Below are 22760 nucleotides of genomic sequence, written 5' to 3' on the forward strand. Positions count from 1 at the left end.
ACGCTCTCTTGTCTGCTGCCATGTAAGACATGCCTACTTCCCCTTCTGCCATGATTGTAAGTTTCCTGAGGCCTCCACAGCCATGCAGAACTGTGAGTCAATTAAACCTCTTTTGTTTATAAATTACCCAGTCTTGAGTAGTATCTTTATAGCAGTGTGAAAATGGACTGATACAGCTGGAAAGCTTGTTTTCCCTGTTATGCACCACACTAATATTTCCCAAATATTTCCATTCATTCACCAAAACATTTATTGAGCATCTGCTACGTATTCAGTGCTGTGCTGGGCACACACCAGGGATGCAGAGACACATGAGACAATTCCTGCCCTCAAGTGTCTTGGAATCAAGTGGGTTGTCTAGAATGTACACTGTATCTTCCAGGATGAAGTGAGATTATAACACACAGCCCTACACCCCAATTTTAGACTTTCTGAATGGAGATTTGTCTTATCCTCATAAAGGAACTTTGCCAGTTGCCAGGCAGGACATGACATATTGTCTATACGTGTCATTGTCTGTGCATCTGCCATTGCCATGCATGAAAATCATCCATTGATCCATCTGTCCTTAGTTACCATTGGTATGTAGTACCATTCTGTGCATTTCACTTACATATGATCCTTGTCACTTTCAAAGAGATCACACTGTGATTCAGGACTAAACTGAAAAGTCATCAGTTGCCCATCACACAGGGACAATGCAGCTGAAGGCAGTGGAAATTGCTAAGTCTCTGAGCGCTCACAGAATTGTTACAGCCAAGTGCAGGCCTGACTCATGCATGGCGGACCATCATTTAGGTGGAGAACAGAAGCTTCAGATAATCAAAAGTTTCCAGATAATTTTTTAGAGAGGTGAAACTTCCAGAAATATCTTATTTGGTTGAGACAATAGGAACTACCCATGTAAACACATAGGTAAAACTCCAATATCTTTTGACGTGCCTCAAAATTATCTTTACAAGTACCTAAGAGATTATTCTCACATCAGAATTCTGATTGTTGCCGTTAGCATAGTTCCCATAATTTGTAATTATTTTGTTTGTCTTTGTCTTTCAGCCAAAATGAGGTTATCTTTTCATTCGTTGTCTCTCCAGCACTGGCAAGATGCCTGCAGCTGCGTAGGCCCTGGTGAATGCTGTAGGATTGCAAGCAGGGGTTGGGGAAAGCAGCATGCTTCTGAGATTCTGTAGACCTAACCATGGCCAAAATGATTTCAAACTGTCTTTAGTGTCTGGCAGGAGCTTAATCCCAGAAGCTTCACTGTAATATTACAAAAATGCTACATAGTTGTACAAACATATGATACTATTCAGTTTTTAAATACAGAATTATGAACATGTAATATGTTATCTCAGACTTATTTTATTATCACTGTTATTTTTTTGAGATAGAGTCTCACTCTGTCGCCCTGGCCAGAGTGCAGTGGCGCAATCTTGGCTCATTGCAACCTCTGCCTCCCAGGTTCAAGCGATTCTCTTGCCTCAGCCTCCCGAGTAGCTGGGATTACAGGCGCCCACCACCACACCCAGCTAAGTTTTGTATTTTTAGTAGAGGTGGGGTTTCACCATGTTGGTCAGGCTGGTCTTAAACTGCTGACCTCAGGTGATCCACCAGCCTTGGCCTCCCAAAGTGCTGGGATTACAGGTGTGAGCCACCGTGCTTGGCCAAGTTTATTAGATTTATAGATATTATTTGGTAATTACTTTTATGACTTGGCAGTTTCTTTTGCTCAATGGCATCACAGCATGATGGAAATAGTATTTGAAGGATTTTCTCTACATCTCTTTGCTAATTCACGGGCGGAACATCCTCATTAGATAATGTGCACTTTATAAATAATTTACATTCACATTGATATCACCGTAGACAGACTATTGTCCTGGTTAGAAATGAAGTTGCCAGCACAATGTGAGTCCCTGTAGCTGTAATTGTGTCTAGAGGGGCGGGTCTGAGGGGCCACTTTCTGTACTGTCTCCCTGCCTAGTGAGTGCCAATGCCTGGCAACAGCTTTGGACCAGGAAAGCCCATTTGAACTCTGGTGTCACACTTACCTTGGGCAGACTCTGGATTTCAACTTTCTCATCTGCAAAACGGGGAAGAGAGCTGCCAATACCTAGATACTGGGAGGAAGGCACCTTGGTGTCTCACACTTGAGAGGCGCTCTGCATCTGACTTCTTTCTAGAACACATTCTGGAAACTGCTTTCTAGAACACCTTCTGAGTCAGTAGTGAATCCCTGGTGAGCCTGCTAGTGATTCTCAGTGATGTGGAAGGCCACTGAGAACACCATGCTATTTAATTCAGATCACGAGACAAACGGCTGTCTCTAGAAAAGCAACCCTTCTCTGGTACAGTTATTTCATCAACCTTTCATTTTTTTTTCCTTCTTTGGAAATTTTGTACTTTGATCCAAATTTTGTACTTTGATCTACTCTATTCCTACCTCAACTCCTACCTTTCCTTCAGAAACTTCAAGTCCCACCACAGGTCCTGGGACAGTCTATTCTCATTTGGATCCTAGGCCAGTGTGGACACTTGGGAGGCTGTTTAATCCCTTGATCTCATTCCATAGAGACACATTTAAATCACCTCCCATCAATTTTTTCTCCAACTGAGGTAAATGTAAAATGAGTTGTAAAAAAATATATAACATGCTTTCTCAAATGTATTCTCCAAACACTAGGAAATAATGCAAAAGAGGCCAAATTAAAGTGTGATATAGTGAATACAGTTGCAGAGAGTCTCGCTTAATTTCACATTCACTTATTCACCTGCAGGCAGCTTTCCCGAGCAGTGCTGCAGTCCATACGGGAAGGCCTTAGCGGCCGCAGTTCTAGACAGAGGTTCACTGTGTGCAGGCCTCCTTGCATTGACTGTACGCTGTGTGTAACGTCTAATCTTTAAGGCGTTTAGGAAGCATGTTCTACTTTACGTCAATGTCCTGAAAAGGAAAGGAATTAGAAGTAAATCAGGGCTATGCTGGAGTGCTACTTTGGCATCGCAGAATGTTCAGGATGGAAGGAACCGGGGCGCCCCCACAACCCCATCGTTTCTACAGGAGACCCAGAGTCATGATGTACCTCACCAGAATCACATGCCAGTTAGTGCCAGAACAAATAATTTTTGTTCTTGAATGACAACTTATGACTAGACGATTCTCATATTAAAATCATTTTGTAAGTCAGTTGAATTAAAGACATCCAATTTGTCCATTTTTTTTTTTTTGAGAAATTTGAGTTATCTTACTAAATGCTAGTATTAACTGAGCTTTAACCAAGGATACTTTAGTGAAAATAATGTATTGGGTAATAAAATTTTAAATCTGATGACAAACTGATTAACACATACTTTCCTTGCTTACTTACCTACCTGGTAATAAACCACTCTTAAGAGTAAGTGCCTGTTAGGGTAAAGCCCTGTGCTAAAAGCTTTCTGTTTCATTTCTGCATTTAATTCCAGCCACATTAGCTAAGCATCCGCATCTTTTTTATAGCTTAGGAAACTGAGGTTCAGAAAAGAGGTAACTTGCTTGTGATCCCACAGTAGTAAATAGCGAAGCCTTTCTAACAGGTATGCTATGCCACCTCTAAAGACACATAGAATCTTCTAGCATGGACACAGACGCCCATCTGTGCCCTAGGATATGTAACCTTCTATACCTAGTTCTAAAGTAAATGTGTAATTTAGGTTCTAGCTTGGGGCCATCACAATTTCCCTCTTCCATTGCCCTTAAGAAAGTAGCTTTGTGTGCTTAGGATTTGGATTCTGACTGTTCCCTTGTAAGATCATGGGGTGACATTTGGCCTTGGTTTTTTTTTTTTTTTTTTTTTTTGACACAGTGTCTTGCTCTGTTGCCCAGGCAGGCTGGAGTGCAGTGGTATGATCTCAGTTCACTGCAACCTCCTCCTCCTGGGTTCAAGTGATTCTCCTGCCTCAGCCTCCCAAGTAGCTGGGATTACAGGTATGCACCACCACACCCAGCTCATTTTTGTATTTTTAGTAGAGATGGGGTCTCACCATGTTGGCCAGGCTGGTTTCGAACTCCTGACCTCAAGTGATCCAACTGCCTCGGCCTCCCAAACTGTTGGGATTACAGGCATGAGCCACCACACCCAGCCCTGGCCTTGGTTTTAAAGTACACTTAACCCAGTACTCCAGCTCTGCAGGAATGGCATAGGTAGCAGGCAGGTGCGACTTGGTCAACCCCTAACCACGTAGCCTTCCTGGAGGACTGAGAGCCACAGCAATTAATAAGGGAGCAGGGGGCTGGGTGTGGTGGCTTATGCCTGTAATCCCAGCACTTTGGGAAGCTGAGGTGGGCGGATCACGAGGTCAGGAGATGGAGACCATCCTGGCAAACACAGTGAAACCCTGTCTCTACTAAAAATATGGAAAAAAAAATTAAAATTTTAGCCAGGCGTGGTGGCGGGTGCCTGTAGTCCCAGCTACTCGGGAGGCTGAGGCAGAACGGCATGAACCCGGGAGGTGGAGCTTGCAGTGAGCCAAGATTGGGCCACTGCACTCCAGCCTGGGTGACAGAGTGAGACTCTGTCTTAAAAAAAAAAAGGGGGGGCTCAGGGAAAGGCACAAGGTTGCTGGAATCTGGTGCTGATGCTTTCCTACAAACAAGCGCCTGTTTCACTGGGAACATTGTCAAGGGGAAAGCACACAGTTTGCTGAAAAGTGGTAGCTTGGTGAAAACATTGTCAAATTCATCCAAGGGAAACCTGCATCTATGCCCATTTTTTGAACAAAGAACACCAGTAGGAATATGTTGACATAATCACCTAAGAAGTATTTGTTTACTAGCCAATGTGGGATTTCAATCCCGACTCATCCCATCAGGGGCCCCATTTTCAGGTTTCAAATGCCATCTCTTTGGTGAGGGGCAATTTTCTGGCAAAGGTCTGAGGTCCCCTTTGAACCTGCCCTATCTGACAGAAGACTCCATCAGCTTGTAACTGAGACTGATGTGAGTCCTGGTTCTTGTTATCAGCATGTTTTGGCTCCTCCCTGGCACTGCTGGTGATAGGAGCAGGAGGGCTGGGGCACACAGGCCAGTGACAGGAGATTCCGCTCAGAATGGTTCCTTTACACATAATCACTACTGCCTCTGGGAGCTCTGAGCAACATTCTACACATTTCACCAATGAGAACACCCAGACAATTCCACTCTCTTCCCACTTTACCTCATTTTTAAAGCAAGCAGTTTCATCCACACATCCATTCGAGTGCAATGTGTCATCTCCCCCCAGGCCTTCTATGCATTTGCTCATACTGGTTCCTGTATGTGGAATGCTGTCTCCCAGCACCTTCAGGCTCCATCTACTGAAACCCAGATGGTCTTTGAAGGCTCAGATTAAAAGCTAACTCCTTTACAATGTTTTTCTTACCCACCCTTGCTAGAAGGGTTCTCCCTCCCTGGACTCTCATGGTAGCTGCTTTATACCAATCTCATGGCACTCACCACAAACCATTTTACACAGAAGGCACACGTGTGTATGTTTGATACCAATTCAGTAGAGGCTTCTGCGAGGGCTGGTTTTCTCACGATCCCCGTTTGCTCAACACACCTAGCTCAGTCCTCTGTACCAAGCACTCTCCCAGTGAACATTCTGCAAAGGCCTGGCCAACAGAGTAACACAAATGGGGCAACAGACAGGGTGGTAGGTGCTGTTCAGGAGAGTCCTAATTATGTGAGAAAGGGAAGCATGACAACTGGATCTCTGTCACCATTACATTATCCATTCACTGGATCCTGCACTGCTTATTCCTACAATTTCCACCCCAGAAGTCTTTCTTGATTTTAGATCAAGAGTTGAATCCAGACATCCTCTGCGAACTATGGCAAAAACTGGCCCAGGAACTCTCTTTTCAGCAAGCCATAAACATACTGAAGAAAGAGAGAAGATAAGGATTACAAAAATGTCAAGGATAACAAAAACAGGTTTAAAATCTATGCCTGGAATAAGAACTAATGGCCAATGAGGCAATGGTAAAGAGCAGAGCAGAAAACCGACAGCAACCACTATTTGGCTCCATCTGCTCCACTGAGGACAATCATTTCCAAATTAAAGAGTATAGAGAAAAACCTGGTTAGGATTTGAAGTCCAAGAGTGATAACGGGATAGCAGGAGACACCTGTTTTAAATGAGTTCTCATGAAAGACATGTCAGTCGCTGAAACAACCTGCGGATGACTTCAGAATTGTTGTCAGAACTCCAGAGAAACAATGAATAAAGTCCAGATACTGATAATCACTGTCCTATTTTCCAAAGTAGATTCTAAAAACTCCAGAATGGTGAATTTAATGTAAAACTCTGGCAAAATCAGGAATAACATAGATGGTGAACATTTGATTCCTAAGAATTGCTTATTTCTTTTCAACACTGATTTAACAAAGAAAATGTCATACAAAAAATAACTTCCTTCCCTTTTTTTTGATAGGATTACTAGAGCAGCCAATCAGGGAAATAACAGTGAAACAATAGCTTACAGCTGAAAGAGACCAGTGGGGTGAGTTGAGATTACAATCCTGAAGGTAAGTTATCACTTATACTTTATTCTGAGCTAGATGGGGTTCCAAAGGCTATATATATATATACAGTATCATTAGTCATTTATTTAATCCTTACAAGGACCCTATAACATAGAAACCAACATTATTCCTATTTGGCAGATGAGAAAAACTAAGGCAAAGTTTTCTTGCCAAAAGGTCACACAGGGAGGATTTCAACCCAGTCAATGCAGCCTCCAAGCTGTACTTCTCATATTAGTCTACAACGCCCTTCTACATGATTAGCAAGGCTGCTAAAAATAGAGGGAGAAATGGGAATCTTCCCTTTTCCATACAGGAAAAAGAAGAGCAGAACACATCTGCCCTCTCTCTTGCCTCTTATCCACTCACTTCTCTGAAGGGAGGAGGATTGCTGCTTGAGAGTTGCAGCTAAGCACACTTCCTTGGCATGGTAAGGTCATCAGTGTAGAATCTGCCACTACAAGGAGAGTTTACAATTTAAGGTAGGTAAATTCCAGGACTGATATTTAATATATTTTAATAACCACTTTATCACCAGACCAACCATCAGAGCAACCACTGGTGTGCTACTGAGCCCGGGTAAGTTAGGTTAACAGAGTTATTAGCAAGGGTTAATTAGAGAGCCACACTCTGGTCTTAGTTTCACCAATCCAGCCTTCTTAGTAAGACACATGCTATTTTAATTCCTACTGGTCTAATTTCCAGTATTTTTTCAATTTGTTCTGAACTTAGAGGGGAAAGACAGGGATATAATTTATTACCATCAGCTCCCCAACAATCCTCTTGTGCCTTCTGGATAATATCCCAAGTACTAAATGCAGTTTTAGGTGACATTTCTCTGGAGTTCTGACAATTCTGCAGTCATATCCACAGGTGGTTTCAGCAACTAACATGTCTTTCATGTGCACTCATTTAAAACAGTATAGGCTCAGTCTTGGCTCTTAGGTGCTTTCTAGTTTAGCACCTAAGAGCCTATACTGGGGACTGTATGGCATGAAGCAGATGGAAGGAAGATCGACCATCCACGTCATCTCTCCTGTTGTAGACATGAATGCACCTGTAAATTGAAACAAAATGGGGTAGGCTGGGAAGGGCCATGATCTGGGACATAAAATGATCTTTGGCAAAGAAAATGACTGAGCTTTAGGTTCAAAGGGGAGGGGACCTCATTACTCTAGAGTAGAGGTCAGCAAACTATGGGCACAGGCTTTCTGTTTTGTAAATTTTTTTTTGTTTTTTAAAAAGATGGGGTCTCAGTCTGTTGCAGACTGGAGTGCAGGCACATGACCCTTGTTCACCGTAACCTTGAACTCATGGGTTCAAGTGATCTTTGGCCTCATCCTCCTGAGAACCTGGGACTGCTGGTATGTACCACCATGCCCAGCTAGTTTCTAAAAATTTTTTGTAGAGACAGGGTCTTGCTATGTTGTCCAAGCTTGTAAATAAAGTTTTATTAGAACACAGCCATGCATATTCCTTTACATATTGTCTATGGCTGTTTTTGCGCTCCACGATGGCACAGTCAAGTGGCTGCAACAGGGACTGCATGTCCTGCAAAGCCTGAAATATTTTCCAACTTGTTCTTTCCAGAAAAAAATTTTGCAGACCTATGGTCTAGGCCTCGGAGAGTAATTCTAACATTCTCGGGGTAAGGCGAGAGATTGGGGCCAACGGGAGGAAGGATAAAGGAGCATGTTTAGAGCTGGAACCTTTAGTGGGATTACCTGGAGGAGGCAGAGAGGACAGCATTAGGGTGGAACCACCACTATGCGTTATTATGCAGGGTCCTTCCTCGTTGAGAACTAAGCAATAATATGGCCTTCCAAACTGAATGATTTACCATCCATTTGCGTAAGCTCCTAGACAGTGAATGAAGTGGATTTTTCTCCAGTTCTTCAGAATTGCCAGCACAAAAAATGTAAAACGAAGGCACAGGTAATCAAAAATGTTTTAATGATTACTGTTTAGACATTTAACAATGTGGGTATATCCAGGTGAGCTAAGCACACTTTGACAGCACACTATTGAATGTTATAGTTTCTGTATTTGAAATATGTAAAGACATCTGCAAATTAGTACCTAGGAATGAAGACATACATTTATAAATATACACATTCTAGGTTTGTAAGGTAAATGTAAACAGATGCCATGACTCCTTTTCAAACAGAAAACCCACAAGACTAATAGAGAACCAATAGGCTCCCTATAGTGTGAATGTGCAAAATTAAAGCATGGTAAACTGATATTTACATAAATATCAAACCAACAATTAGTTTATACATTGTCAATGACCTTCTAAGATATGTCATGAGTGGTTCCACGAATATCTTTCCCCCAGTGGAGAAGGTATTCAGAGGCTAAATTCCAATACTTTAAAATGACACACATCATAGGCTTTATCTGTTTGACCACTGCCTCAAATGTGTGAGATGTGATTTTATGATAAGCAGTCTATTTTTTTTAAACAAGAGGTTCTAAACAAATCTTTAGATTCTAAGCAGAAAGAAATTACAAGTACTATTAGATTAACATTAAACAAGTTACCTCTATCAAATTTCTCGATTCTCTTATGCTGTGGCTATACTTGATTTTACCTTGAACATTTTTAAAGTCCTTTCCCCACCCCCCTTTGTTAATTTTGGTAAACTAGGCACATTTTACAAGGAAATCTGTGTCAAAACAGATAACAGTACAGAAATCAATCCAAATTTAGACCCTGGCAACCAGTTCCCCATTGCTCATCTATGGGACTCTGTCAAATGATAAATAGGCTTTCTCTTGAAAAGTATACATCCTCTCTCGCACTAGTGGAAAGCAAAATTGACTTTTTGTTTGCTGTATAAAAACACTTAGCACTTCAGAAATTAAAAATGGCCTACTCACCCTCCACCCTTCCTAAAATCGCGAGGACAAAGAATATATATTTAAGTTTCATCAAGACTGCTTTAGAGCCCCCCCTTTTTACATTAATAGTGGCACTCAAAATAAAAAAATAAGATCTGTTAAAAAGTTAAACTGACTGTTCCGCTAGATTTGAGCCTGCTTGATTCAAAGCCAATAGTACAAAACTGAAGGTGCCGTGTCTAATTTCACATCAACAAGTCATTGGAAACTATATGTCACATTAGTTTCATAAATCATGGTCTTTGATTTTTTCTAAACAGAGCTATTACAAATTAATACAAACTTGAAACATACCCTAATTTAAACTAATAAGCTTTGGGCCCTGCTTTTTAAATTTTAAGGCATGTGTGTTTCTCTACTATAACAACATTGTACAAATTTACATTTACAATCACATGCATGATCTACAGTTAAAAAAAAAGTTTGGATTACAGTGTTTTTAAATTGTGAATCACAATTCAGCACCTATCATGTTATAACTAATAAGGCAACAGCAGTGTTGTATACTACGATAATACTCCCTTTCCACAGTCTATCGCAGGGGTCATTGAGAGCCCAGAAATGTTAGAAATCTTATCCCTACTTATATAATCTGTATAGGTTTTCTAGGGGTTTTGAATTGATGAAAGAAGTCCTACATGAATCACACTATTGTAGGCCAGACTAGTTACAGCAGCTGTTAACGAGCATTGGGGCACAACTCATATTGTGCTTACAATCAGATGACGTGGTTTGGAGGGTTTCAATTCTTTGACTTCAATCCTTCCGCAGTTTCCTTGGCTTCACATTGTTTTCCAGGGGTGAAAAGCTGTTGGTGTGTCCGTTCACAGCAGCCACGGACCCATTCTGGTGGTCCTTCAGGTGGTCTTTCCTTCGGGAGGCCCCCTTCTTGTTGTAGGTCTAAAATGTGTAAGGGCAGATGAGAACCAAATGACCATAGACAGTTTTCTTTACAGGGAACTTTACTGGGACTTGCATCTCTAACACTAGGCCTAGTTTTCTTTTAAGATCAAATCTTATCAAGGAGAAACTCCTGTGGTCAAGTCCCCATGACTAAATCTTTTGTCACTGGTTTCAATCATTCTTACTTTTTTTTTCTGAGGCTTAGCCTGAGGTAAGTTAACTGAATCACAGGCTGCAACAGAAATACTATTTAAAATGTCACACAGAAAATTCAATTTACATTTTACTCTGCTTTGCCTTTTAATATCTGGATGGCAGATGACAGGGGTTATGTGGCCAAATCAGCCTTTCCCACCTGGCAGTAGCTCTCTTGACACCCACGTCCCTTCTTCATCTTCAAAAGTTCCTCACTGCCTCAGTGACTATCTTGGCCTTCATGAACAAAGTGCTATGCTGCTATAAGCAGTTAGAATAAATGTGATTTCAGTTTCATCAGGTCCTATCCTTTCACCTTCCTTGTACCTGGTGTATGTCCCACAGTGCAGCCATAAACTATGAAGCCCAGAAGTATATGACTTCAACTCAAACCCAACATGCCACACACAGGTGCCTATGGGCACAGAAGAGGAAAGGACAAATGTCTGAGCCACAGAACTCGCAGCCTCTGCCCTTGCTCCTGACCTCTGTGTTTTGCCCAGATCAGCAGGCCTTATGGCTACCAGGCACTGGCAACAATAGCAGGACAGATGTCATCTGGGGGGTGACACATGGCAGGAGAATGAGCAGTGGCTGCAATGTGGTCAGGCACCACTGGAGACGATCTGCCCTAAATGGACCTTTCTGTGAGCAAAGACCTACGTCACCACATCATATGCTTAGGAATGAACCGAATCCTCACACCTGAGGACTAAATGTATAAGAAAGCTGGGACATAAAGCGGATCTCCGTATCTGAGGACTGTGATAAAAATCTCCTCTGAAATTTTATTTGGCCATGACGTTCAAGGTAGTGAACTGAGAGATTTCTGATTGAAATCACCTCTCACGTCTCTCTGCTGCAGGTCAGAGGGAAGCAACACAGGGTCCTGCTGCACAGTTTTCCATTTCCCAGGGGAATCCCAAGACTCCCTCACCCAGGCTCTAGAACAGGGTTCTAGAGTGTCTTCCAGTGAGCTGTGAGCCCCCCAGAGGCAGGGGCTGCTCTTGTCATAGTGACTCCATTAGAGGCCAGAGCCTGTCACCCAGCAAAGGTTCCACATGCCCATTAAGTTAACAGATGAGGGCCTTTGTTGGTAAAGGCCCCAGACACCAAGTCCCAGAGAAGAGTGAGATTTACCTGAATGTAGAAATTTGTGAAGAGAGCAATCAGGGAAATCATGTATCCAATCTGGAAATACAACCAACCAAGAGGGAATGTGCACGGCCAGATGACCCCGCAGCTGGTCTGGATGATTGTCAGCACAAACTGAAGCTAGGGGAACAGAGGGGATGCAGCTGAGCAGGGACAGTGCATGGAAGAGGCCCCACACCAGGCAGACTTTTTACCCAGCATCACCTAAATTTCTGAATTACCACTCACTACCCTTTCTGCAGGTACAGCAGTCACTTCATGAACACAACACATACACAACACTCATCCTAAACTCTAGGTGTGTTTGTCTTATACACATTCTTCCTCTGCCCTCCAAGCTATTTAAACTACCTTCTCCAAAATTCAAGGACACACTATAGAGAGATGCAAGACTTTGTTTTTGTTTTTTGAGAAGGAAGAGTGAGTGTGTATGTTGAAAGGGCACTGATAACATCACTGCAGGATGTGCCACCTGGCTGGACATTCTTCCGACTCCTTATCCACGGACCCTTCTAGTTTAGTGAAGGCTGATGAGTAGATTTAAACCTTTACTGGCAAACAACAGTAAGTGCATTGATTAATTCTGATGAATAAATCTTGAAACGCATGTGAACTGGTTAGAGAAATGGTGGAAAGATGTTTTAAAAAGGATTAGGCTCAGGCTGGGCACGGTGGCTTACACCTGTTATCCCAGCACTTTGGGAGGCCAAGGCTGATGGATCACAAGGTCAAGAGATCAACACCATCCTGGCCAAAATGGTGAAACCCTGTCTCTACTAGAAATACAAAAATTAGCCGGGCATGGTGGCACGTGCCTGTAGTCCCAGCTACTTGGGAGGCTGAGATAGGAGAGTCGCTTGAACCCAGGAGGCAGAGGTTGCAGTGAACCAAGATGGCGCCACTGTACTCCAGCTTGGTGACAGAGCGGGACTCCGTCTCAAACCAAAAAAGGGCTAGGCTCTGCGCACTGTATTTCTGGCAGCTCCAGTGTTTCTATGTAGAGGTTTTTGTTTTTAATTTTTGAGACAAGGTATTTCTATGTTGCCCAGGGTGGCCTCAAACTCCTAGGTTCAAGAGATCCTTCCATCTCAGCCTCCTAAGTAACTGGGACTCCAAGCCATGACCCACTGTGCCTGGCTGTTTGCCTTCTCTTTTTAAGGTTAGTACTGCAGACTGAGGAATAACTAGGAGTGGTGCTTAAAATAAATCCTGACAACCTGGGTAGGTTTAATCTTCCACCTCAAAGTACAGAGCCTAATGGGAGACCAACTTTGTCAGTCTTTTCTTTTAAATTCTGCTTCCACCAGACCCAAAACTGTGGTATAAATCAATTTCTGCATCGTTTCTCCTCAAGTATAACAAGGAGGTTAATCAACAATTTTCCTTTTTCACAGGTGGGTGAGAAAACATTGCAGTTGACAGGGAGGTGAAAATGAAATATTAAACACTTTAGTCTCTCAGAAGATTTTCTCAAGACTTTTTTTTCAGATTGTTATTTTTAAAGATTGAAAAATCCTAATTGACTTGAAGGGGTCTGAATCAGCTTGGTCTGTTTAGAAAAATGTGTTAATAAGACAAGGAAAGGGCAAAAGATTTAATGTCCACACCCCTCAGTCAGCTAGCTTTGGCTTATTGTCTCAGTGTCATCTATAAAATAGGGACAATAATTTATTTATTTTTTGGTAGAGACAGGGTTTCACTATGTTCCGTAGGCTGGTCTTAAACTCCTGGCCTCAAGTGATCCTCCTGCCTTGACCTCCCAAAAATGCTGTGATTACATGTGTGAGCCACTGTGCCTGGCCTGGGGACAATAATATGAAATCAGGCTACTGGAACAATCTATGTAAAATCACGTACTTGGTATGAGTGCCCAACATGTGCTCAACACATAGGAAATGTCAGTGTTTAACATGAGCAGTAGTAGTATTAATTAGTTCATAGAAGAATTCATAAGAGGAGAGAAAGAGGTTAACTACAATATACTGATAAATGGAGAAGGCTTAATCAAGGATGGTGAGAAGTATCAGGTGAAGTGGCCTGGCCCTGGCAGTAAACCAGGGGAGGGAGCTGTTAACTGAAGCAAACAGCTGCCATCCTCACCAACAGGTACTCCTCTGCATGGGGGCTGAGGGGTCACCCATACCTGCCAGACAAATATCCTTGCTGCCTAGTAATGGGCTACACATACCCTGGACTCCATACTACTCTCTAGCTCCTTCTAAAACCCCAGAAACACAGAACTTTCATTTTGGATTTTGGACTATAATTAGAAAACACACACACATACACATATATATATACACACATACATGCATATGTGCTTATGTGCAAAAACTCAGAAGAGCTGAACTTGAAGTTGGCAAATTAGATTCTAGCCCTCTTTCTACAATTCAACTAGCTGTATGCCCATGGTCACAGTTCACTATCAATTCAAAATAAGAAAATGCCCTAATCTACCCACTTCAAGGAATTTAATTATATCAAATGAAAAAGGGTGGAGAAGGGGCATCTTAGATGCTATTACACAACACTAAAACCAGGAAGAGGTCTGTATCCACCAGGAAGCAAGTCCTGGGGAAAGAGGCCAAGTCACTCACCAGCTGCCCCTGAGTGATGTACTTCTTCCACCAGAGGTATGGACGCATGGAAGGGACCGACGACAAACCATAGTAAGAGTACATGAGCACGTGGATGAAGCTATTAAGTGTGGCACCAAAATAAGCTGCAGGAACAGAGGGATTTGGGAAGGAGAATGTATTAGTGTTTTAAACAGAATAGGTGGTTAAAAAAAAAAAAAAATCCAAGATTCTTTTTGAATCAGAAAGAGAGATGATTTCCAACAGGGCTGACAAACACTGCAACAGCAAACACTGCATGGATGTGTAACAAGAATTCAATTTCCACTTGGGCAGGCAGCCACCAAGAGGCTCCGAGCCCAGGGGTCGGCTGTAGCTGCTAGGGGCCCACCTGACACAGAAGCCATGACGCCATTCCGGCACCTACCGGCTTTGTTGCAGATGCCCACCAACTCCCAGAGGCAGCTGTTTTTCTTTGCATGCACAACTGCCTCAGATATGCTCTCTGAAGGCTGTGGAAGACAGCTGATGGGCAACATGCTCAAAAATGGCTGTTTCTACACATTTGCTGGGGTGTGGAGAGGTCTCTGAAGCCACCTTCTAATTATTCCACAGGACTGCAGTGCTGAGGTCATACATTTTTATTAATAATAGAGTCAAGAGTCTAGTTCCTCAGAGATAAAAGAGCCATCTTATCACATCATTTTCAATGTCCAGTAGGACCATTAGTTTTTTTTCCAGACTCTGTTCTCCTCCCCGACAGTCAGCAACCAAACCAAGCCATATGGCTTTTCCCTGTGCAGTTGGAGGTGCCTGGTTTTAGGGAAGTTTCTACTCCTGGCTATGACAGGAACTGGTTGTTTGACTTTGGACATGTCACATCCATTCCCTGGTTCGGTTTCTCATGGGCCAAGTGGAGTTAATTAAATCTGTCCTCCTGAAAGTTCTCTGAAAATTTAAAGCATTCTTCAAATGTAGGGAGGGGCTGTTTCTATTAGAAAGTTGGTCAGCTAATCCACTATCATGAACTCTGACCGTGGGAGGAAGAGGGAGCAGAAAGTCCCAGCTCTACCCACCTTTCTGTGGTCTCAGTTTCCTCCCAAACCCAAAGGATCTGTATTTGGAAAGTTTTTTTTTTTATCTCCTAGCTCTGGAATTCCATGATACTGTGAATCTTGGTAGGCTCAGGTAATCAAGGGCAGTGCTATCCCAGAGAAAAAGTATGGTAAATAGACCCATAGGTTCTCAGTTAAATTCTTCAGTGTTGGCATGACAGGACTTTTGACTGAGACATTTGCTAAAACTCCCAGGCTGAATCTCAAGGTGGCAATCTTTGAAAATTTTAAGAAACTCTGGACTACAACCTTTCCAAAAACCAAGTACAACCTTAGAAAATTTGTCTCAAGTTTTGGTGCTTGTTATGGAAGACACCCTGATCACCATACTTCAGGGAATATGAGGGTTGTTAGAACATGTGGAGACTTCCTAATGCATGACAGCTAAAGCTGTATTTCAAAAGGAACCTTCCTCCCTGTACTCATGCAACAGTGTGATCCTATTTTCCTCACTTGCCCCTGTCAAACACTTCCACATCGTACAGAAGGACCAGAAAGAACCTGGACAGTTGCCCTCTAAGACAGAATACTATACCTATTCCTTAATATGTCCCCAGTGGTATCTCCCTCATCTTGCCCAATCAGCACAGAAAGTTCACTTAACTAAAAAAGGGTTTTGTTTGCATAGGTACATAAACTATCATTAAAAGCAACTTGAACACAAAGTTGAAAGCCTGACCTAGACATTTACAGCAACAGCACCTTTTCTGAAAGCCTTAGTTTGAACTCTCCTCCCTGCTCACACCTGTTCCCCAAGTCCCCGTCTCTAACACTTACAGTGGCCGCAGGGGACCCAGTTCATCACAAACCACCAGATGTTCAGCATTGAGGCATGGTGGTAGACGTGCAGGACCGTGATCTGGTGGTTGTTCTTGCGCAGGATGAAGAAGAAGGTGTCCATAAATTCTATGAGTTTGGAGAAGTAGTACCACCAGAGGACACGGATAATCTAAGAGGAAAGGGTCAAAGATTTAATAGGCTTATCCTCACGGCTTCTCTGGAATATCACCTCTATAATGTTTCACTAATATCCAAAAATCTGATGTCAACTCAGAGAAGCCTGAGTGTCCCAATAGCTCTTAATGTCCATCAGTGGTTGGGAGCTATGGTCACTCTCCAAGTACCTTTAACCGAAGAACATGACTGGACTAGGACAGCTGGAGGGGTTTGAAATGACTACAGGAAATGTTTTGAAAGGGTCCCTGACACTCTCTGAGACTAATAAAAACATGAGGCTCAAGGTTCAAAACCTTGAAGTCTGACTATTCCCTCTGGAAGCAGCCTGCACAGCCACTAGCAAAGGAAAACCATCTGAAAAAATGCTTTTGATTTCAGGGACTAGCATGGGGCAACTGACCTGACAAGAGACACAGAAGGAATCAGAACCTGCAGTGTCAGGTCTCTGCCTAATTACACATATCAAACAGGCGCTCTAAGGAGATGACTGCCCATGCTGAGCTGCGACTGTTGGCCTGTGATTTAAAATAAACCTCACGAGTGGAAGTCAGATTTTATTTTTAACACCACTACTCGGAAAGAAAGTACTTAAATCAATGATTTTAAAAATTTAAGACATTGCTCTCATGATCCTGTTTGTGTAAATATGCTGACAAATGCATGTGATTTTTCCCGCCAACTGTTAACAGGAGTTATTTTTACAGAGGGGGATGCTTTAGGTTTTATTCTATACCTTTCACGTTCAAATTTTAATACCATGTATATATATTGCCTTTTTTATTCTTTTAAAAATATCAACAGGGATTGCCTGAGAAGTGAGGTTATGGGCCATTTTGTATTTTATACGATTTATTTTTAAAAACCTCAACACTTACAATAAAGTTTCTGAAAAAGAGACAGTACCTTCATATCTGATTCTCCTGCGGTGCGTGTGCCCTGACAGAAGAAGTTGTATTTGCCTTCCCATACTCCTGTTACTAACTAAAAAAGAAGAAAAAGTCAGTCACCAACAGCATCTGAGCCATGTAAAGTCCTGTTTGAACTTTATCAGTTGCAGAATCTGTGATAATTTACCTTGGGCTGTGCTGAGCCAAGTTTGCTCTGAGAAAAAACAATTGTAGGGAAGTGTAAACAAAAGGAAAGTGTTAATGACTTGAGCCTCAATTTCCTAAGGGAAATTCACTTAAAAGTCACTCCCAGGCTGCTGCCCTCAGAGACCCTCCTTTACCACACTGCCTCTCTGCAGAACGCTCAGCCCATCACCCCCTTGGTCCTAGCACAAGTGCCCAGACCAAGCCAATCACAGGCTCCCTGCTCTGCCCCACAGAGGCCTCTGGCTGCTTTCCCTAAGCCAGTGCTCCTCAAACTTGAGCGTGCAGCATCAGAATTACCTGAGGGGCGAGTTATTAAAATATGGGTCCCTGGGGGTGCTTCTGTTCCAGTAGGTCTGGGGGCCTAGAATTTGTATGTCTAACAGGGTCCAGGTGATACTGATGCTGCTGATATGGAAACCATACTTTGAGAACCACTGCTGTAGGCCCAGGGATAATTCAGTCCAGCTTTATCTTCATTATTTCCTGTTGTTGTATGTACAATCCTCTGGATCCATGAATTAGGCTTCACAGCCTGAAGAAATTGTGCCCATGCCTCAGAGTCACTTGCAGTGCAGTAGGCACTGTGCTGACAGAGAGGACCCCAGAATTCGGGGTGCAGGCTCTACATCACAGCCCTGCAGTTATCACAGGCCCATGGCTGTGATGTAGAGCCTGCACCCCGATTCTTGTGTTCCCTGTCCTTGAACACAAGAGTTTAGCTTGGTGAGCAACAGATTCCCCGCAGGGAACAAGAGGTGATTACGAGGATCTGAAGACACCTTGTGATAGTTCCACCCGGTCTGACCTCAGAAATAAATGCCAAAAATGGGTGCACCGCCATACTCACACTGCGTATCCTGCGTTCTATCTGATTTTTCTTTGGTTATCTTTTTCTTGCCATTTTCCTTCTGCTTTGTCACCTTCTACACATAAAAAAGCACTGAGACTTAACAGGCTTTTCATGGCCAAACAAGAGCACAAGGATTTAGCATGGGGGAAGCACCAGTTCACGATGAAGAGCCATGGATTAGGAGGAAGGCTTGAGTGCCAGGCCCAGCAAATGGGGCAAGCCGGCTAATTCCTGTGGGCTCTTGTTTTTACTGTAAAAGGATGAAGTTGGACTACATTATCTCTAAAGGGTTTATTCCAATTTTCTGTAGCTTCATGTTAACAGACTTTAAAATCAGACCACACAATAAACTATTCTATACTATCTTTGAAAGAACAGTATCCACACGGTAATTCATTAGAAAGTGTATTAACTTTTTGGTCTTATTCCACTCTCTAAAGTCATGGTCAGTCAAGCAGGATCCATGCAGGCTGATCAGAAGTCCTAAGAAGCAAGACACAAAGCCTGAATCCAAAGTGGGGTGGAGGTCGGGGGAGGAAGCTGGCATGCACTCTTGAGACCTGGGGTGGGGAGGGAAGGGCCAGCTTAGTACAGAGCTCTTTTCTCTGCCCTTCTTTCTACCCCAGGAGGGAACCAAGGAACTACCACCTGTGGCTTGAGGGTACAGAAAGGGAACTGGTGCTTCTTGATGAAATGTTCACGGGACAACCGCGAATGAGAAAAATAAGGACAATGCAGTAAAGTTTTCATGAAGATAAATTCGTGCAATGTAAAAGATACTCTTTTTTAAAACAGCAGCCTTTCTTGGCAAAATTAAAAACCTACTAACATATGACTGTCTTCATCAGAGATATTTTTGGAAATGTTATCATTTTATGAATCTTAAATCAGGAACCTACCATCACTGTTTTTTCCAGCGACTATTTTGGTTTATAGTGTCCTGAGACATCCTAGGTTGGTTTTGCTTTTGTCTGTTTTAAAACAGGATGGCTGGTGTGTGCGCACGCTTGGAGGTGTGGATGACTGCATTCATGAATGTCTACCTTGGCAGGGGTGGGGAAAATCAAAGGATCTCTCTGGAGAAGAGGAAGATAAATCCTCTCTTGTAATTCTGCAGGTGCCTCAATTTCAAGGATGAGTACGGGTTGAAGGGGTCTTGTTAACTCAGCAGAAGGGATTCTTGGACACACGCTTCCTTTTTAAGAAGGGATCCAGGTGGGATTGCCTCGACTCTTTAAACTAGTTAACCTAAAATTCCATTTGCCCTCTCCCTACCCATAAATCAGGCAGGGGAATCCATGTATAAAACGCCCACTGTCTTTGGAGTTTAGTTAAAGAACTCAAACCTCGGTGTTGGGTGGTGAACTTTTTTCACTCCTAAAGCATAAACCAGGTAAGCTGCTCACTTGGTGCCACTCCACTTGACCGAGGCCCACCATTCCTCTTTCACCTGTTGAGGCTCCCTGTAGAAGCTCTGTCATGCTTCAATGCAACACTCCCTCCATTGCTACTCACACCTACCACTTCTACTGGGGCCGCTGTGCCCCTCAAACCACTGAATTCCATATTTCCGTATTTAAAACCCTCCAGTGATTCATCATTGCCTTCAGAATGAAACCCCGAATCCTAGGTGCAGTGTCCAGGTGTCTTCCACAACGTGGTCCCAAGCTTATCTTTCACTCCTCTCCTACCTGCATGCAAACTGGACCTCTTCCCGTTCTCCAAACATGCCCTTCCTTAACCACTACACAGTGGCCAAGGGGAAAGAACATGGGTTTGGGCATTAGCCCATTAAACCCCTAGCTTTCTTACTTTTGCTAGGTGACCTTGGGTAAGCTATTCCGACATTTTAAACTTCAGTTTCCTCAGTCCTCAAATGGGATAAACATAAGGCTCCCACCATGAAGTACATAATGCCTGTCTCACCCAATGTGGTACATAGGATTAAACATAAGTGTTGGCAGTGACCACTGTTTTATTCTTTTCAACTAGAATATCCTCTGCACCCATGTACCCCATCTCCGGCTCTCAAAATCCTATCTATCCTTCAAAGTTCAGTTAAAATTCTATTTTCTTCATGATTACTCCCTTGAGCACTAAAGCCTGAAGTCTATTCTCCTTCCTCTACCCTCACTTTGCCGTGACCTATAGCTGTTTGCTCACATGCTCCCTTTGTTAACGGGCCTGTTGTGCGCTCTTCTGTAAGCTGTAAGATTTCGAAGGGTGGTGACTGTGGCTCCTGCATCCGCATCAACATATTCCAGCACAGGGATTAGTGCACCAGAGATGTCAAACAAATATTTGCTAAACGAATGACAAAGAGTTCAAGACTGCCATTTCTTCCCCCTAAATCTAGGCTTAATGTTTCATGTGCAGCAAAAGAGAACTTCATAGTATTTTAAATGAGGCTTGGTTTTGTGATGATATTCATCTGAACCCTGTTCACAAGATGAAAACTCTTCATCATCAATTTCATAATGGGGACGTGGAAATTCTCAAATCTCCCTGGCATCAGAAAGGATAGAATAATTTAACAAACCAAGACCAAGGACCTGAGTTGAAGCTTATTCACCTAAGACCCTCATCAAACCTCCATAAAATGGGCTAGTAGTAGAGGGCTCTGCTCCCTCCATCCCCCTCAGAGGATAGCAATGTGTCCATGGGTAGTGGACGCCAGAGGTGCTCAAAGCAAAGGACTGACCCCTCTAGCCCCACTAGAAGCACATCACAGGAGAAAATCCTCTAGTCAAAGTCACATTAGCCACCTTTCCCTTCAGGGCTTAGGCCTGGCTTCCTTCCAAAGAGCTGTTTTGGTCAATTTCCCGGAAATTCTTCAAGCTGCATGTAAGTAGACACCACAGGGTGAGAGGACCTCGTAGGTTGGAGAAGGTGAAGTGCTGAAAATAAGGGCAGGTGTCTGAGAATCAGATCAAAAGAGGGCAAAACTATACTACAATAAAAAAGCAGGCCAAGAACCACCCAGGGGCATTATTTGCATGGCTTTTTCCAAAGAAAAAGAGAAAAAGATACTGAGATACAAACAGTACCACTGCAAAGCTTTACATGCTTCCTCCTTCCTTAGAGTAAAGCAAACTTTAATTAGGCCAAGAGGATGCGCACAAGGATGTGCAGAGCTATAATTAAAACCTAGCTACAAGCTTTCTTTTCTCCGTATGAGATAAAAGTCAATAACCCTAATGGTTTCATGCAACTTTTCAATGAAAGAAAAAAATTTAGGTGAGTTTCACACCTGGTTCTGGATGACATAATTCGTGGAGTGGATCTTTTTTCTTGAGACAGGGCCTGGCTATGTTGCTCAGGCTGGTGTGCAGTGGCACAATCTCAGCTCACTGCAACCTCCACTTCCTGGGCTCAAGCCATCCTCCCACCTCAGCCTCCCAAGCAGCTGAGACTACAGGTGCACGCTGTCATGCCCGGTTAATTTTTGTATTTTTTGTAGAGACGGGGTTTCACCATGTTGCGCAGGCTGGTCTCAAACTCCTGAGCTCCAGCGATCTGCTCGCCTTGGCCACCCAAAGTGCTGGGATTCCAGGCGTGAGCCCCCACACCCAGCTAGGAGTGAATAATTTTTAATGGTGAGTTGACTTTTCCCATCTAATAACACATTTAACCACGAACGACTTGTAACCTTTAGCATAATAACCATTTTCATGGCACCTTCTAGAATGCTACTGAAACATCTCAGGAAACAAGGTCACTTGAAACACTTAAAGAAAAAGTAGGAAAACATCATCTTAGGTGGCCTTTATCAGCCACTAACATCAGCATCCCAAGATGTCAGAGCAACAAGATAATCCCTTTCCAAAGAAGGCTGGCTGCTTTTGGTGATAAGAGATTGATAAAGCTGTATGTTTACTACCTCCTAAGCAGAAATGGAGTAAAAAGTAATGGAAAATAGATTATCCATACTCAAGTTCAACTACATCACAGGACTTAAGGTGCTTTTCTAAGCAAAATCTCCGAGAATATGTAGGGTTGACCCTTTTCATAGCTTTGTTTCTGTATGAGTCCTCAAGTGTGTATTTTTTAGGTCTGGTACAAGTTCATATTTTTAATGAGTAAACAGAGAATGAGAAGTGATAAGGATGGCCCAGATCTTGGTACCACTGGGATTAGCACAAAGGAATCCTGACTCTCAGTCCAAATGCACCTCAAAACGCAGTTCCAAGCATCTTTGTCCTTCATCTGTTTTTGAATTCTTAGTAAGAACAGGTAGGGATACTCTGTCCATGAAGAATTCTGTGGAAAAGTAGACCTTCAGCTGCGTCTTTTTCTTCCGCAGATGTCTGGTTTAAAATTAACCATGAACTACTCAAAACTGAAAGCAACTACTTCGTCTAGGGTTTAGTTGGCCACTTTTGGCAGTGCTACTAGGGAGTGCCAGGTCAAAGCATGTGGTTTTTAAATTTCAAATCTTTCATGTCCAGAGCATAAAGATGACCATTAAGATAA

General features: G+C 42.9%; 1 protein-coding gene across 4 annotated transcripts in view; it reads right to left on the minus strand.

Moving 5' to 3' along the window:
• Positions 1-8474: 8474 nt before the first annotated feature.
• ELOVL5 (ELOVL fatty acid elongase 5) overlaps positions 8475-22760 on the minus strand; it is a 77539-nt gene continuing 63253 nt past the window's right edge. For 3 of the 4 annotated variants that reach the window (XM_007972230.3, XM_007972231.3, XM_007972229.3), the window contains exons 4-8: positions 17247-17324; positions 16164-16335; positions 14293-14417; positions 11681-11815; positions 8475-10342 (exon numbers count right to left, since the gene is read on the minus strand). In XM_007972230.3, the coding sequence (XP_007970421.1) occupies positions 10199-10342; positions 11681-11815; positions 14293-14417; positions 16164-16335; positions 17247-17324 (654 nt within the window). In that variant the 3' untranslated portion in view covers positions 8475-10198. The remainder of the gene's footprint in view (positions 10343-11680; positions 11816-14292; positions 14418-16163; positions 16336-17246; positions 17325-22760) is intronic. The other variant, XM_073006075.1, reaches the window with a different exon arrangement.

The sequence above is a fragment of the Chlorocebus sabaeus genome, chromosome 17, assembly GCF_047675955.1.
Source record: "Chlorocebus sabaeus isolate Y175 chromosome 17, mChlSab1.0.hap1, whole genome shotgun sequence".
Lineage (NCBI taxonomy): Eukaryota > Metazoa > Chordata > Mammalia > Primates > Cercopithecidae > Chlorocebus > Chlorocebus sabaeus.